General features: G+C 39.7%; 1 protein-coding gene across 2 annotated transcripts in view; it reads left to right on the top strand.

Moving 5' to 3' along the window:
* SEL (selectin P) overlaps positions 1-18,277 on the top strand; it is a 42,428-nt gene that overhangs the window by 18,792 nt on the left and 5,359 nt on the right. For both annotated transcript variants that reach the window (XM_011760463.3, XM_011760461.3), the window contains exons 7-13: positions 214-399; positions 2,167-2,352; positions 4,711-4,896; positions 8,697-8,882; positions 14,937-15,122; positions 15,932-16,141; positions 17,186-17,371. In XM_011760463.3, coding sequence (XP_011758765.2) covers positions 214-399; positions 2,167-2,352; positions 4,711-4,896; positions 8,697-8,882; positions 14,937-15,122; positions 15,932-16,141; positions 17,186-17,371 — 1,326 coding nt within the window. The remainder of the gene's footprint in view (positions 1-213; positions 400-2,166; positions 2,353-4,710; positions 4,897-8,696; positions 8,883-14,936; positions 15,123-15,931; positions 16,142-17,185; positions 17,372-18,277) is intronic.

Here is an 18,277-nt window from a genome sequence, read left to right as displayed (position 1 = left end):
AAGAATACAGCTTGGAGGAATCTTTGTTTTTAACAGACGCAGGTCACCCTGGGAACCGGTAATCCAAGTCTGGACAAAGATCATTAGGGTCTCTTGACCTTCACATCTTGCTAGCTCCACCTCCATTTCAGAGGTGGTTCCACTATTGCTCTCTATCTGTGCCTTTTCTCCTTTCTCAGTACCTTTCTCTTTATCCTTGGTTATTATCTCCAGCTGTGCAGTGTCAGCACCTGGAAGCCCCCAGCGAAGGAACCATGGACTGTATTCATCCACTCGCTGCTTTTGCATATGGCTCCAACTGTAAATTTGAGTGCCAGCTCGGCTACAGAGTGAGGGGCTTGGACACGCTCCGTTGCATTGGCTCTGGACACTGGTCTGCACCCTTGCCAACCTGTGAGGGTAGGATTTTTCATTAGCAACCTCCATTCTGTCCAAGAAGGAATCATGGCATGGTAGAGAGGCCAAGGGCTCTTAGTGTCAGGGTGATCTCTTCTAAGTTCTTGCACTGGAGCAAGCTCTTCAACCTCCAGGAACCACGGTTTTCTCATCTGTGAAATGGAGCTGAGAATTGCAAGGTGCTTGTGAGGATTAAGTACAATTAAATAGTATACAATTAAAAGTATACAATTAAATAGCATGTATAAAGTACCTAGCATAGAGCTTCTGCTCTACTGATATATCCGAGGTATAGGACCATGTCCTATACTTGAGAGGGAGTTGGGAGCAGTGGCTAAGGTGGCTAAAGAGAGTGATTCCCTATGTAGTCTTTGAAGGTAGCTTTTGACAAAGAAGCAAAGGAAGGAAAATTGCATTGAAAAAGAGTGTGTGATGCAATCCCAGGCAATTACACAATTCCACCAAACAATTCTGTGCAATTGCCTCACACCCTCAGTTTATAAGGCAGACAGTGGTAATGGGAGAATAGGAAATTTATGATGGATTAGTGAATTCCCAGACCTAGATTACAAGCCCAACCCTGCTACTACCTAGTACTTAACACTTCTGAACCTCACTTTTCTTTCCTATAAGGTAAGAGAGAAGAGAGAAGCACTAGAGTTTTTGTTTTTGTTTTTGTTTTTGTTTTTTTGAGACAGAATCTCTCTGTTGCCCAGGCTGGAGTGCAGTGGCATGATCTCAGCTCACTGCAACCTCTGCCTCCCAGGTTCAAGCGATTCTCCTGCCTCAGCCTCCCAAGTAGCTAGGATTACAGGCAAATTTTTGTATTTTTAATAGAGACTAGGGTTACACCATGTTGGCCAGGTTGGTCTCAAACTCCTGACCTCAAGTGATTCACTCACATCAGCCTCTCAAAGTGCTGGGATTACAGACATGAGCCATTGTGCCCAGCCAGATTTTTCGTTCTTAAATGTTCTGATTCTGTAAAAACCAGAGGTCAAAGCCCAGAGCAAAGAGGTGGTCTTTACACTTTGAAAAGCCTCAAGAATAGCCTGGAGATAAAATGCTTTATCAAGGAGGAGCATGAGGAAACCAATCTTTATCAGAACTGAGGTCACTCAGGGCTTAATTGTGCTCAGGAATTCACTTTGGCTGCACTCGCTTGGCAACTGAAGTCTGATTACGATGACATCCTGTGTTCTAGAGACAAAGTCCGGTCGCGATCATTTCATAGGACTAGGTAACAGTGTCAACAATAAGCTATGCTAGTCCAGCTTTTTCCTACAAGTCCAGCGTTTTCCTGTATATACTCTTTTCAGATTCAATTTCACAGATAATGTCAATATTTAATGAGCACTTTCAATATACAAAACACTCTGCTCAGCTCCAGAATAAACCTACGAATGACTGAGCCCAACCTCGAGGAGACCATGGTATGATGGGGAAGAATGACAATCATGTATGAACAGCACAAGAACAGAGGCTGTGGGAGCACATTGCAGGGGCTCCTACCCTTGGTTAAGGTGGGAAGGGAGGCCTTCCTAAGGAAAGGGAAGTCTAAGCCGAGACCTGAAGGGCAGGTGAGAGTGAGTCAGGCAAAGAGGAGCATGGGAAGGTGTTCCAGGCAGTCTCTCTTTTGGAAAATGGAGGTTTTAGGGTTCTGAACATACCGAAAATGTGGACAGGAAAGATGTAGCATCCAGAAATTTTTTCTGAGGAAGAACCCAGCCCTTCCATTACCCGGCTTTAGAAGGTATCTTTTCCACTTAGCTATTTCGTGTGAGCCGCTGGAGAGTCCTGTCCACGGAAGCATGGATTGCTCTCCATCCTTGAGAGCGTTTCAGTATGATACCAACTGTAGCTTCCGCTGTGCTGAAGGTTTCATGCTGAGAGGAGCTGATATAGTTCGGTGTGATAACTTGGGACAGTGGACAGTGCCAGCCCCAGTCTGTCAAGGTACTGTAACAGTGGTAACGTTTTTCTGTGTGTCTCAGCTCATTCGAGGCATCAGCATCTGCACTGAGCACTGGCATGCCTTTCTTTATCAGATATTCACTGAGAACCTACTATGTGCCGTGTCCTTTGTGCTTGGGACCAGAGATGAGATGAAATGGTGAGCAAAGTCAGTCTTAGGCACAACATGTCCACTATAGTATAATCAAGGTGAGGGTTGCACTGATTGACACATATAGGGTGCATTGGAATGAAGAAGATGGGACTTGGGGGAAGAAATCATGCATGAGGAATAGCATGGAATGAGGAAGGGTAGTTCAGTCCTGTCACTTCCTGTCCTTAAGCTAGTGGTTTAGACTCTGAGGCTTAGTATCTTCTGTAAAATTGGGCTACTATTATCTGCTTTACCTACCTGCCTCACTAGTAGTTGTGAATTAGTGTGTGTAAATGCAACTTTAAAACTCTTGTAAGATTTATAGGGAAAATGAATATGATGATATGTTACCTTATAAATCATATGTCTATGGTCTGATTTGACAAAATGATCCTCTTTCAATATGTTAGGTTTCTAATAGTTTGCTCTTATATTAAGGCACTCATGTGGGGGTGGGGTGGTTCACAGAATTATTATTTTTTTATGAGGAGTACCTCACACTAAAGTCATGTTCCAAAAGTGTAATATTGACATTTTGTGTTTTCATTTACTGAGATATCTGAGCAATTTATGTGACTCCCCTGGGTCTAAGTATACCTTGATTTTAAAATGAGGCAATGGTTTGAAAGCAGGTCTTGAAGAGATGTTTGTGCACCCATGTTCATAGCAGCATTAATCACAACAGTTAAAATGTGGAAGCAACGAAAACGCCCATCAATAGATGAATGGATAAGTGAAAAGTATTCCACATACTTACAATGGAATATTATTCAACCTTAAAAAGGAAGTAAATTCTGACATATACCACAAACATGAATGAACCTTGAAGACATTATGCTAAGTGAAATAAGCCATTACAAAAGGACAAATACTGTATGATTCCACTCATATGAGGAACTTAGAGTGGTCAAAGTTATAGAGACACAAAGTAGAATGGTGGTTGCTAAGGGCTCAGGGGGAGAGGGAAATAGGGAATTGTGGTTTAATGGATATTGAGTTTCAGTTTGAGACGATGAAAAGAGTTTTGGAGATGGATAATGGTGATGGTGGCACAATAATATGAATGTACTTAATACCACTGAGCTGTACACTTAATGTTGGTGACAAGGTAAATGGTAAATTTCATGCTATGTAAATTTTACTGTAATAAAAAAATTGAAAAGCAAAAAAATAAAAAAATAAAAAAAATAAGAAGGCAATAGAATAGATGGCTGTGCACCATGATGCTGAGACCTAGGCTGAGTTATGGAATGCACTGTATATGTCATCTGGGAGAAAAAGACACAGTGAGCTCTTTGACACACTTAAAAGGGATCATAAGGGATTATTCAAGCCATTGTTGTCTCCAGGAAGGTAAATGTCTAATCAAGTAAAGATAGTTGGATATTCTCTTAAGTATCCAGAAATGTGGTCTCAGTAACTCCCTTCATAGGCCTTCTGAATGTTTACCACCCCTGAACTCAGGGTCTGCATGTGATGCAAAGCCTTAATGATATTATTACTATCTATTACTACTGCTGCTACTATTACCACTGCTACTAATAATAGCAGCTAATGTTCATTGAGCACTTTCCATGATCTCAGTCTAACCCTATGAGGTAGTTACAATTATTACTACCATTTTAAAGACGAGAAGAGACAATGCATGGAATACATGTGCTCTCTTCATATATGGTTATTTATTTTACATCTTTGAGATCACGGTGTATATTACAATTTTTATTCTGCTTCTTTATTTAACATCATACATTGAGACTTCTCTCCTATCTTTCAAGTTAAAGTGTTTTATTTTTAGTGACCTTTAACATTTTTTTCATGGATCCACCATCATTAATTTTCCACCCCCAATTAATGGCATTTGTGTTTGTTTTCAATATTCCGCTCTTACAAATAATGTCGTCATAAAAATCTCTGAATAGACTTTTTGGTATGCATCGTGATTACACACTTAGCATAAATTCTTGGGTCCAAAAGCATTTTAGCTTAAAAATTATTGATACATGTTGCCAAGATGCTTAACAAAGGTTTAGCATTTCCTACTAAAATCCTTCATGTGCCATTATAATTAAATGACACCTTTTCTTGTCTTCTATGTTAAGCCCAATTCAGGAATCCCTGTTCTTGACACTAGAAAGAGTTAATGGCTCAAAAATCAATGAGTACATGTGTATTACTCTTTCTTTATTCCTTACTTCCTCACCCCTTAGCTTTGCAGTGCCAGGATCTCCCAGTTCCAAATGAGGCTCAGGTGAACTGCTCCCACCCCTTTGGTGCCTTTAGGTACCAGTCAGTCTGCAGCTTCACCTGCAATGAAGACTTACTCTTGGTGGGAGCGAGTGTGCTACAGTGCTTGGCTACTGGAAACTGGAATTCTGTTCCTCCAGAATGCCAAGGTAAGAATATATTCTTTCTAACATCTTGGAAATCAATTGTAGGCAGTATTTTTAAAGGCTGGATTTTAGAGGTGACAACTGTAAGATCCACCTTGAAATGGACTGGAAAATTAATAAATACTCTCATCGTCTTGTCCTATAACCCAAGGATCCCAAATGAAAATGCCTCTGGGGGCTAGGCAGATAACACAAGTGTCAGGATGTCTGGCCATAGGCAGTAGGGCATGTCCCTTGCTAACTCTTTGTCAGGGTCTTTGCCCAGACCTGAAGGCTCCTGTCACAAACCAGGTGAACTCTTCTTACTTGGCCAAAAATGGTATCTGGAAAGAAGACCAAGTGGGAAAAAAATTGCTTCAGCGTGGTTGCCCCAAGGCTGGTCTGGCACTTCTAGGGACCACAGGGCATAATGGTAAAATGGGAGGGGTAGAATTTATAAGTACCCAGTTGCAAACACTCCAAGATCTGTATAAAATTGGAGAAATATACTTAGAATAGGTGAAGAGTGATAGAAAAAAGAGAAAAACTAATCTGTGTACTGGAGGTTACAGGATTCTCAGAAGAAAGAAATGTGTGGATTCAGTATAAATATTCTATCTGCATTGTACTTGATATATATATGTATATATATTTCTACAATGTATAAATATATATAATGTATATTTTTATATTTATATAATATGTATATATTATTTATATGATGTATAAATATATATTTATATGATGTATAAATATATATATATTTATATAATGTATATATATTTATATAATGTATAAATATATATATATTGATATATATATATTTTTTGAGACAGAGTCTCACTCTGTCACCCAGGCTGGAGTGCAATGGCACAATCTCGGCCCACTGCAGCCTCTGCTTTCCTGGTTCAAGCAATTCTCCTGTCTCAGCGTCCCGAGTAGCTGGGACTACAGGTGCCCGCCACCATGCCCAGCTAATTTTTGTAGTTTTGGTAGAGATGAGGTTTCACCATGTTAGCTAGGCTGGTCTTGAACTCCTGAGCTCAGGTGATCTGCCTGCCTCGGCCTCCCAGAGTGCTGGGATTACAGGTGTGAGCCACCGTGCCCGGACTTGCACTTGCTCTTTAACAAGCCAGTGTGCTCTGTCAGTGTTGCGACATCTTGTATGAACTGGAACCGGTTCTAGTCATCCATGTTTGTGGCTATTGAAGGATAGATGTATATTTTTTATATTCTCCAATCTTTTTCCCCCCAATGTATTCAACTCCTTAGTTAACTTTTGTAGAAAAGGCTGCTTTTTAAACGCAAGATTTTCGTTTATTAAAAATCTGCAGAAATATAATAAAGAAATGAAAAAATATCCTCTTAAATACTCCTACCCTAAAATAGACACTGTTACGCTTCTGGTATGAATACTTCCAATATTTTCTCCATCTACTTTTCCCCCTATGCAATTAATATTTTTATGATGTATATACAATTTTAATAATCAAGTTAAATGGGTAAAAGACTAGACAGTTCTACATTATTTGCCATACCTTTCACTTTGTATATACTTTCAACGTTTGAGTGAAAGCAGGCAGATACACATTTTTTATGAAAAGGAAACCACTCGCTATTCAGGTCACACAAAAGCATAAACACGTACACATACACACACACACACCCCACTGTTAAGCTAGGTCAACAGTAAATGAATGAATGAATGAATGAATGAACAAACAAATAAACAGCAAAATTGAATGTCCTTCATCCCCAGACACCAGAGAGGATGGTAAGCCCCTAGACTTAGGGTTGGGTGCACCTTCAGAGCTGGGTCTGGAGAGAACAAGGTGGGGCTGTGACCTTGCCCCTTAAGTGCTCATCCTGGCTATGTTGAAGTCTGGACATATCACAAAGTCCACACAACTTTGGGAAGTTGTGGGAAGAACTGGGAATCCCTGGGGACAGTGATCACAGTGACTGAAACTCTTCCAGGCAAGCCTGGGTGGTGCAGGGCACAGATTACAGTTCATTGCTCCATACTGTCCTGCCTCTGGGTGTTTCACAGCAAGGAGGTTGCCACTCACCGCGGCTTCCTGTGACCTTCCAGTTCCCTTCTGCTTTTAGTTCTTTGTTTACTCTGAACTTTCTCCTCTTACTGCCGGGTGCACATCAAGTGAAATACCCAAATGTGGGCTGAGCAGGAAGGTACCATGCAGTGTGCAATCCACTAACTGTTGTAATTCTTATCAGACAATTTCCCTTTTTAATGTCCTCCCACCCCTCCACATCTACCCTTGCTGTCAGAAGGCAAAGCCACAAAAAGCTGGAAATGGGCTCTGTGGTACCAGCGTCCTCACCCACACCCTTTCCCCCATAAGTCCTTGCAGTTTATAGGCTTGTTGAGTTGTGTCCTCTCCAGCCCCACATACGCGCTTACTACAGAAATACTTTTCAAGTAGAAGAAAAGAACCAGATCTTTGGACAAGTTGATCAGATTGAAAGGAATGTAGCTAGAGAGGGGAAGGAATGAAGGGAAGAGAAAGGTATAGACAGTGTTCTTGAAACCTCATGCTGTTTAAGTCAGTGGCTGAAAAATGACCCTAGGACAGCCATACCCCAACTATCTCTGGTATAAAGCCATACACTGCTCAACCAGGTCAAATAGCGAGCGACAGAGAAATACCCTAAGGCATGTGTTCACTTAGTCTTCACTTTTTAATGTCAACACATTGACACATTGAATCTAGGCTTTATTGTTTCAATCACTGGCAGAGGAACATCTTGACAGCTATTAACATTTGCACATGTACCTGTACCCCTGAACCTAAAATGAAAGTTAAAAGAAAAAAAAAATTTCATACAGTGTTTTCATTGTTGATTCTAGTAAAAATCCTGGGAGCTATGTAACGTTATCTTCCTATCTTAAAGGTGAAGCTATTGAGGTTCAGAGAGGTTGAGTGACTTACCAAAAGTTACAGAGCATGACTTCCAATCCAAGCACATCCTCTAGCACCTCAAACTCTATGTGCATAAACTTTGGCAAAGAACTATGAGACCTAATTTAACTGTTTGTAAGTGAATAAGTAGAGTTATTTGTGGCTGACCACTGTAGGACAAGACTATTGGGAGGAAGTAGAAATTAGCACTTACAAAAAGCCAGTCCCATTGTATACCTATTATATGTCCATGATTTTTTCTTTTATTTTAAGTGTAATTTTTGTATCTGATTTAATTAACGATTTTAACTAAGGATTGCTACTGGCAAGGATTATCCTTTTTCCCATTTAGAAGATAAAGCAACTGAGGCTCAGAAAAGTTATTGTATAGTAACAGATTGCTAGTAAGTAACAGAGCTAAAATTTGGACCCAGATTCCACCACTTAGTTGGGAAAGGGGAAGAAAGTATTTTCCTCCATTTCTGTGTTTCTACTCACTTGTCATTGTTTTCTGGAAAGGTCATTAGGGGTGTTTCTGAAGAAGGTATCAAGGGAGCAACCACTTCCACTCCTGTCTAGAAGCAACCAAAATGAGTTGCACCACTATCTTCCCAAACAGAGCACCAGCTTCCTTTAAAAATCACCTCTAAAGCTGTCTGTGATTGAGCACTTCAGGATGTCAATCAATCAACTGTAAGGTGCGGCAATTTTACACCTCAGCAACCTCTAACTGGTGATAAAGCATCATGAAATTCAAACAATCACTTTTAGCCAACTACCATTGTTGTATATTAATCACACACACACACACACACATACACACACACACACAGAGTTACAGAGTTCAGGTTGCTGAATTATAAAACGAATCTCTTCTTTTCTCCTCTGCCATGCCCATGATAGCCATTCCCTGCACACCTTTGCTAAGCCCTCAGAATGGAACAATGACCTGTGTCCAGCCTCTTGGAAGTTCCAGTTATAAATCCACCTGTCACTTCATCTGTGATGAGGGATTTTCTTTGTCTGGACCAGAAAGATTGGATTGTACTCGATCGGGACGCTGGACAGACTCCCCACCAACGTGTGAAGGTAGGCTGTGGGCCTGTCCTTTCTTATGGCTTTTAAGATGACATCAGAGAATGGAGAATCATCAGGGATTTATATAAAAGTGTTCTTGAGCTGAAGCAAACAACACTCTCCACAACAATGGTAATCTAGATTAAAAAGTTCTCCCTCTCTTTAAATAATATTTTAATAGCTTTAGTTAAATATTACACAGTTTCAAGAACATCCTGGCCAACATGGTGAAATCCCGTTTCTACTAAAAATACAAAAATTAGCTGGGTGTGGTGGTGCGTGCCTGTAGTCCCAGCTACTCAGGAGGCTGAGGCAGGAGAATCGCTTGAACCTGGAAGGTGGAGGTTGCAGTGAGCTGAGATTGCGCCACTGCACTCCAGCCTGGTGACAGAGCGAGACTCGTCTCAAAAAAAAAAAAAAAAAAAAAAAAATTGCACACTTTCAGGAAGTGCTTTCATGTCATTATAGCATTTCTGTTTACCACAATTCTAACATGAGGAAAGGCAGTATCATCTCATTTTATAGGTAAGGAAGAGACACAGGGTTAAAGAGGTTAAATAACTCGTCCAGGGTCACACTGTTAGTAAGTGAAAAGGCTCAGCGTTATGTCACTGAAAGTTTTACTTCCTTACCAAGTCTTCTTCAGCTACATTCTTCATTTCTTCATTCCTACACTCACCTTCCACTGAGCACTACTAAATCCCAGCCGCAGACCTTATTCAGGGATGGGTGAGATTTAACCCTAGCATAACTATGTGTGCACTTCCCTCCTCTCTCCACTTCTATATTGAATATAAGCTTCTTGAAGGCAGGAGCTGTGCCTTCTTCATCTTTATACCCCCTGTAGCAGCTAGGCAGAATAATAATGGGTGTGTGTGAAAAATATCTGTTGAATTGAAGCTGATCATTTACCAGTAAAATTTACTCAAATACAAGCTTTGGTAATTTAGTGGAATTCTCAAAGGCAGGGGCCAGATCTTATCTGTCTTTAATTCCCCTGAGACATCTGGCTGGCAAAGTGTCTAGTATATTTTATGTTCTAAAATAGAAGTGCACTGAATTAATTAATTCATAGCTCCTGTTTAGTTGCAAAAGGTACTATTGTTCTAATGTATTGTTCAGTGTAGAGTTAGTAATAATGAGACCAGCAATAATTGCTAATAATTATTGCTTAATGTACTACCACCTATTTCGTAAGCATCATCACATTCAATCCACACAAACAACCCTTAAGTTGGTTATTACTATGCCCATTTTAAAGGTGAAGAAACTGAGGCTTTGAGAGGTTAAGTAGCTGGCAAAGGTCTTAAAGCTAGAAGTATGGAAATAGGATGCAAACCCAGGCCTAGTCTGATTATAGGGATAGTGTTTTGACCACTGACCTACACTATCACCCAAGGGCAGAGCTTCTGAACCCGGGGTAAGTCACTTGTGAATTTACTCTTTTCCAATCCACAGATTGCAGCTATAACCACTGAATGAACTTTAGAAATGGCAGTGCTTGGTGATCAGATGAGATAATATGTTGGAAGAAATCTATTAGTGTTACGTGAAAACAGCTAAAATATTATTTATTCCTTCCTGTGGAATGAGCACTAGATTAATTTCCAAAGACTTGTATTGCTTTCTCTCCAAGTCATGTGCCATTAGGAAAGTCTTGTCACACCCTTAGGCTCCCGTTTTCTCAATTCCAAAAGGAGAGGAGTGGAGAAGACCATCTTTGAGCTTCCTGGCCAAGAATTCTGTCGGGTGAAAGACATAAAATGCTACCATCTGCTGTCAAAAAGATATACTACAAGTTCCCTTATTCCTGAACATTCATAGAGGTTAGCATTTAGGCTTGTGCTTTTTCACTTATTCATTTATTCCTCACTCTCTTATTCATTTATTCCATTGACATTTGTCATAAGTTCTATTTTCCCACATTTTAAAGCTAAAGAATATATTTAAAAACCTTAAAAAATCTCATGCACATTTTAAATCATGTATGCAACCAACAAGGCTGCTAAATCTGTAATCTCTAAAGCCCTTGCTTCCCCCTCACTCCTTTCCAGCCCATTTTCTCTGCAGGAGGAGGCATTTGCCTCCCACCTTGTGGGCCCAGTCCCCACTCGCTGTCAAGACCCAACCCTGACCATGAACAGCAGCTTTAACCCAGTATGGCCCTCGGAATTATCAACCTTGACTGATCCTGATCTTGAGCCCTGGTTTTTGCACTTGTGTTTCTACTTCATTCTCCAAATTTATGCTCTAAATTTAGGCAAATGGTTCCTCTTATTTTCCTATATGCCTGAACCCATTAATTTTTAACCCTCAACACTGCCCCCTAGAACCCCAATTTTCACAGAGTGTTTTGCAGAGTTCTAGGATACATCAGATGGACTCAGAGGCCTCCAAGGCAGTGGAGGCAGGTGGCAGGTGGAGTTCTCAAGCTGTCTCTTCAGAGTGCAATGTGAGATTTCATTTTGGGGGATGGTTCTACAGAGAGTTCCACTTTAGTTAGAACACCAGTTCCCTGGGCCCTCTGGGATGTGGCCTCTGCCTCGTTGTTCCTTAGTATCTGCAGGGGGAATTGGTTCCAGGACCCCCTGCAGATACCAGACTCCTCAGATGCTCAAGTCACTTATATAAAATGGCATAATATTTGCATACAACCTACATACATTCTCCTTTATACTTTTAAATCATCTCTAGATTACTTATAACACCCGATGCAAAGCCTACACATCACTTCTTCGGCATGGATTCAACATACTCAGCACATGGCAAATTCAAGTTTTGCTTTTTGGAACTTTATAGAATTTATCTTTTTCTGAATGTTTTTGATACACGATGAGTTGAATCCATAGACGCAAAACCCTTAGATCCAGAGGGTCGATTATTTTTCAGCCTTGCCTCTGCCTTTGCCCTTCAGGACCTGAAGCCCTTTTCATGAGCCTGAGCAGTGCTTGAGGTTCTTGTACCAACTCTGATGATGCCACATGCATGACGGATTGCTTGTACACAGTTTCTGTATCCCTCCTGTCCCTGCCTGTTGGACCACTTTCATGATACAGACTGCTGAATTCCTAATCCCTTCACACTGTCTGTCATGGACCCTCTGGTGACCATGTTTGGCTGTTGAACTCCTAATGTCTGTTTTCACTGTGTGGGGAGGGGTCCTGGTCCTAAGTCCCAACCTCAACTCTGCTCTTCTGCCTTGTGCCTGCTTACTCATATCCTAAAATATGGTAAACTGGTGTCCTCTAAACTCTGGCCCAGCTGACATCTCCATTTTTTCTTCATTCCCCCAACATTTCTCTGACTCCATGGGGCTTCCTAGTTTTAGTTCTTTCTTTTTTTTTTTTTTGAGATGGAGTCTTGCTCTGTGGCCCAGGCTGGAGTGCAGTGGCCAGATTGCCTCAGCCTCCGAGTAGCTGGGACTATAGGCGCCTGCCACCTCGCCCGGCTAGTTTTTTTGTATTTTTTAGTAGAGACAGGGTTTCACTGTGTTAGCCAGGATGGTCTCGATCTCCTGACCTCGTGACCCGCCCGTCTCGGCCCCTAGTTTTATTTCTAAAGTTTGAGTTTACAATACTCAACTCAGTTACATTTATTATTTATACTATATCTTCTTTCCAGAAAATTATTGAGAAAACTCTATCAAACTCAAGAAAAATGATATAATAAAAGGAAATAGAGAATTTACTAAATCTATTTGAAATAATATAAATCAATATGTTTATGAATTCAGATACAATCATGTATACCTACTTGATGGACTACAGGAAAACACCAATGAATATCCATATGTAATAGAACTGCCTTGGTAGTCAGTGAAAATCGAGCATTAAGCATGCAATAAATGCAGCCCTTATCTGTTTTCTATTTTTGTAATTACTCAGGAGTTTTTTTTTTTGCCAAAGTTTTAGAGTAGGCTCAAGAATATGACCACTTCTCAAAGTTATGCACAAAAGTCATTCCTGGTTATAACTCTTTTCCTCTGCATCTGCACTAATCTCCATTCCAGTAGCATCCGTGATAACTCCACAAATGTCATTCATCCCATGTTTGCTGAGTGCCCACCATATGCCGGATCTGGGTTAGGCTTCCATGTAACTCATCTAGGCTGCCCCTCAAACAGGCAAAACCGCTTCTTTACATGATCCAGAGCCAAATTCTTAGTATGTAAGGGTCAAGGTTAATTTTTACCTAAGAGGGCTCAGAGACTTTTATAAATACAAAAGTCTGGATATGTAACCTTGGCTGAGCATGACTGACAAGACTGAAACTAAAGCACTATCCCCCAAAAGAATTTAATGCTGTGGTAATTCTCATTTTATACTAGGGCCCCCTTCAGTGAATTTTTAAAAACAGTAATTCCTCTTGTTTCTTTTCAAACCAGGTAGGAATACCTTTTAGAATGCATTTAAATTAAATTGTATTCATTACTGTATTCATTCATTTCATAAGTATTTGTAGAAGCCCTCCTATGTGTCAGGACCTGTTCTCTGGGATACAGTGTTTCAAGAACTGACAAGGTCCCTGCTTTCTTGCAGCTGACATTATACATATTCTTCAGTTTAAAGTTGTAATTCTGGGAGATTATGAGAAAACTATTTTTGTGAAAACGTTCACAGATGACTTCATGTCTAGGACTTACATCAATAGACATGTTTCAAAAATGTTTAGTAAATTGACTTGACATGTCAGATATGAAGTTGTTAATTACTCAATGATTTGAGAGTACTGAACTGAAGTTCACTATGTTACTTTGGCTATTTGAATGGATTCATGCAATAAGAATCCATAATCCTTCAATGAAAAGTACATGGACCAGTATATAAAAGCCAAATACTGTACATCGGTTTTCCATGAGGGAGCACATAGGTCTTGAAGAGGTTTGTAAAAATCAAACTAGCTAAATAAATGAGACTTATCTGATCAAGGTATTGTTTTCAGAATAGCCTTAGATTTAAAGAAAGAATAGTCACTTCATTTGTCAATAACCCAACATTTACTGATAAATAATAGTCTTATGTTAGAGAATCTAATGGGGAGAAAGGAATAATGCTAAGAAAACATGTAACTGCAATAATTTGTAAAAATACTTTTGGGGGGAAATTGTGAATTAAAATTTAATTTCATTTATTCATTCACTTGGCAAGTGGTTACTGAGCACTGCCTCTTGAGATCTTGAGATGGGAATTATGGAAGGCTCAAGGATGAATGATTCTTGGGTTTTAGACACTTTCCATCCAGTAGAAGAGGGAGAATATGACATGTGACATGGCAGCACATGAGTTCAGACAAAAAGCTGAAGAATTCAGAGGAGAAGAGTTCAGGCTGTGGTGATCAGCAGAGTCTTCAGAGAGGTTATGAGTTAAATCCTGGAGGATTAGTGGGATTTTATCCCATGAAAATGGAAAAATTCTCAGGGGAATGTGAGCCAAGAACCAGAAGCAATAACACACAAAGTCACTTCATGGAATTCCCAGAAACTAATCTATCTTGACCAGTTTTGAGCTTTCCTGTGTTATCTGGATGGGTGGTATTAAAATACAATAACAAAATAAACCAAAAAAGAATTAGTGAGGAGATTCAAATGGAAGAAATAGTTCGAGGCAGAAAGCAATCATTGCAGTTTTAGGTGTGTTGAATTTGAGGAGATGGCATGATATATGGGAGTAAGTAGTCTCAGGCAAGAGGAAGGGCGGAAATGCAATCCTGGATTGCACCCATTCAAATAAGATAGTGGGAGCTGCGGCAGGCTACGAGATCTCTGAAGCAGAGGGTGTAGAGAAAACAGGGTAACACTGTAAGTTCTTGAGTATTGCTGCCTAAATCTTTGACTTCCTTGTCTTCATGACTTGTACCTATACTCCTCTCTGTAAGCTCACCATCCTCCCACTGCCCTTTGCAACAAATGACCTACAGTATATGTTGTGGAATGCTGCTGCCTAGCAGAACATCTGGAATATAGGTGCTCAATAAATATTTTTTGAATATATAAGTGAATGAACTTTGTGTAACACAGAACTTCTGAATAAACTTGGAGATTGTGACATTCTTAATTTGATACTCTAGCCATCAAGTGCCCAGAACTCTTCGCCCCAGAGCAGGGCAGCCTGGATTGTTCTGACACTCATGGAGAATTCAATGTTGGCTCCACCTGCCATTTCTCTTGTAACAAGGGCTTTAAGCTGGAGGGGCCCAATAATGTGAAATGCACAACTTCTGGAAGATGGTCAGCTACTCCACCAGCCTGCAAAGGTAATAATATGTACTTACTGAGACAGTTCTACTTTTGGAAATTTATTCCACAATATTACCACTATTTGGATTTAGCAAACAGCTGAAGGATTTTAAAATGTCTAAGGAGTGACAGGATATTTTTATGTTAGTGAATAAAAGATACATTGATTCTTAAGCAGGAATTTTGTTTCATGGCTTCTTTTTTTTGAAAGAGCTTTGTTGAGCGAACTGAATGGTCTCCATTAATTTATTGCTGAGAGAAACAGAGATAATACTGGGGTAGAGTCACTGGTCCAGTTTTTCAAATTTAGGAATTGAGGCCCAGAAAGGTCAATCATCATCTTCCTGCCACATGGCAAGTTAATGACAAAGCTGGTGGGATCATTCAAATGGAAGAAATAGTTTGAGATAGAAAGCAATCATTGCAGTAAATTTCAACTTTCACATTGACCTTTAGTGAGAGAACAGTACCACTTCCCAGTAAAGCAGGGTTGGGCAGGCAGTTGGCCTGTGTATATTTGGCTTTCTGCTGAATTTCTTACATTTCTGTACCATTTTTTGCTTCTTTTTAAAATAGCAATAACAATGACTCCCCTAATTTCTTCTCTTGGCCAGGAGAATCATCTCCTCAAGGATGCTTTTTAATAATTTTCCTCATCTGGTTTTCTATATCTGACACTGATAGTTTTTCTTAACTTCCTTAATAGCTCTTGCTAGAACCTCCCTTGTTATGAAGGGAGTGAAAAGCAGTTATTCCAGATTAGCCTTAACTCTTTACACTTCTTTTAATTGGGAGCTCTCTGAATTGAAACGTTTTCTCACAACAGGCATAGCATCACTTCCTAGTCCAGGGGTGCAATGCCCAGCCCTCACCACACCTGGGCAGGGAACCATGCACTGTAGGCATCATCCGGGAACCTTTGGTTTTAATACCACTTGTTACTTTGGCTGCAACGCTGGATTCACACTCATAGGAGACAGCATTCTCAGCTGCAGACCTTCAGGACAATGGACAGCAGTAACTCCAACATGCAGAGGTAAGGTGAAAAGGAGAAGGCAATTCTGATGTTGCCTTCCTGCAAGTACTCAAGCTAGCCATTGTGCCTGTATGTTGAAGTCTCACCCAACCACAACCACTACTTCCAAGTGTCATCTCCCCTATGAAATCCACACCAATCCCAATTAAAAGTAATGTGTCACAGGCACATCACTTCTGCCCTTCCTCATGTCACAAACTAAAGCTAATACGCAAGTACTCAGAGACTTGAAGAAACATTTGCAGATGTCCGAGATGTGTTAGAAAAATAGGTATATGAAATGTAAAACCTGCTATAGAAATTGGTAAATTAAAAGTTGCATATTACATGACCATATAAACATTCCATAGTTTCATAATAATTTGAACCTAAATAAAAATTAAGCCATACGTGATATTTCCTGAAGAGCTATCACCCTATACATAAAGCATTGAGACCTATGTTTCTTTCATTTTTGTATCCCCCAAAAAACATAGCACAGTGCTTTGCAAATGTCACTACTGATCAATAACATTTATTTGAATTAAATCTAATTTCCTGACCTTTAATTTCCTATCCATAAATTAGAAAGAATAACCTGAAGTTCCCTGAAAATGTAGTTTAAGGAGGATGACAGTCTACTTCTTTCAAACTTCCAGTGTCCAGATATGCTGAACACTTATTAAATATTTTAATAAACATATACTGACATGCCAGTTGATCGCAAATGTAGTAATAACATTTAGACCAGTAGTATTTTTAAGAACTAAAATTTTTTAAATAGTATATTTGGAGGCAAGATTTATTAATGCATTAGCAGGTATTTATCAGATGCTACTACGTATCCATCTTTCCATCTTGGTTCTTTGGCTATCACCCTTTGGGAGAATATTTTCATGTATGTGCTGTTAGAAGAGCTACTGTGAATATTGGAAGTGGCTCATATCCTTTCTGACCTTTTACATTCTGCCTCATTTATTGGCACTGTTAGGTTACAAAATAAACTATAATCTCTTTCACCTCCAATCCACATGTTGTTTCTCTTCCATTCTTTCTTTTCTGCAGCTGTGAAATGCCCAGAACTACATGTTAATAAGCCAATAGTGATGAACTGCTCCAACCTCTGGGGAAACTTCAGTTATGGATCAATCTGCTCTTTCCATTGTCTAGAGGGCCAGTTACTTAATGGCTCAGCACAAACAGCATGCCAGGAGAATGGCTACTGGTCAACTACCGTGCCAACCTGCCAAGGTACAATTTTCATGTGGGTTAAGAAGTCACTTTGATGTGGAAAATAACAAAATCAGAGTTTCTTCTGTGTCTTTCTCATAGTGGTCTTGCTTTCCATCACTGGGTTTCCCCCTGCTTAATAAGTTTTTCACAATGAATCAGGCAGAATCTCCTTACCTTATAGAGTGGTGGAAATTCAGTCCAGTGACTGTAGGTAATCACCCCTCCTTTTCAGTGTTCAATTTGTGAAGTGAAACCTTTCCCTTCATTATAATCTCTGTTTAACAGACCTTGAAGTTTCAAAATGTTTTAAACTGGGAGTTATTTCATGCAGATTTCTAATTTATTATATCAGAAGACCTTTGCTTACCACTTAACACTAAAAATACCCTAGCAGATCTTCCTCAATTAAGTTCTATCTGTTTGCAAAAACTTATTTGGGCTTGTATTTCAGCCCCCTATTTTTTCCCCTCATGGCTTGTCCTGACTACCTTTTGTTACATAACTGAATCTTTGCCAAAAAAATTACCCACAGTTTATTTTATTTGCCTAAACTTACATGTGTAGGCTTCCTATGTTTACAGTTTATTTTACTGGGTCCTTACCTTAATTTTCTTGGAAATTACAGTTTATATTTAAGCCTTAGGAATACAATAAGGCCCCACTTTTATTTTATTTGCCCAAACTTACATGTATAGGCTTCTTGTGTCTACAATTTCTTTTATTGGGTCCTCACCCTGATTCCTTTGGATATTACGGTTTATATTTAAGCCTTGGAATAAAATAAGGCCCCACTTCCCATTCTGTTGCAGTGGATTTATGAATTCCAGATCTTCTTTCATGTTAGCTTGTCAGCATTGCCAGGACCTTTGGTGATCCTACTTGATCTCACATCTTAGAGTTCTCGGAAACTTTCTGACAGAGAAA

Source organism: Macaca nemestrina, chromosome 1, assembly GCF_043159975.1.
Source record: "Macaca nemestrina isolate mMacNem1 chromosome 1, mMacNem.hap1, whole genome shotgun sequence".
Classification (NCBI taxonomy): domain Eukaryota; kingdom Metazoa; phylum Chordata; class Mammalia; order Primates; family Cercopithecidae; genus Macaca; species Macaca nemestrina.
The sequence above is the reverse complement of the archived record's forward strand: the minus strand, read 5'-3'. Positions and strand labels throughout refer to the sequence as shown.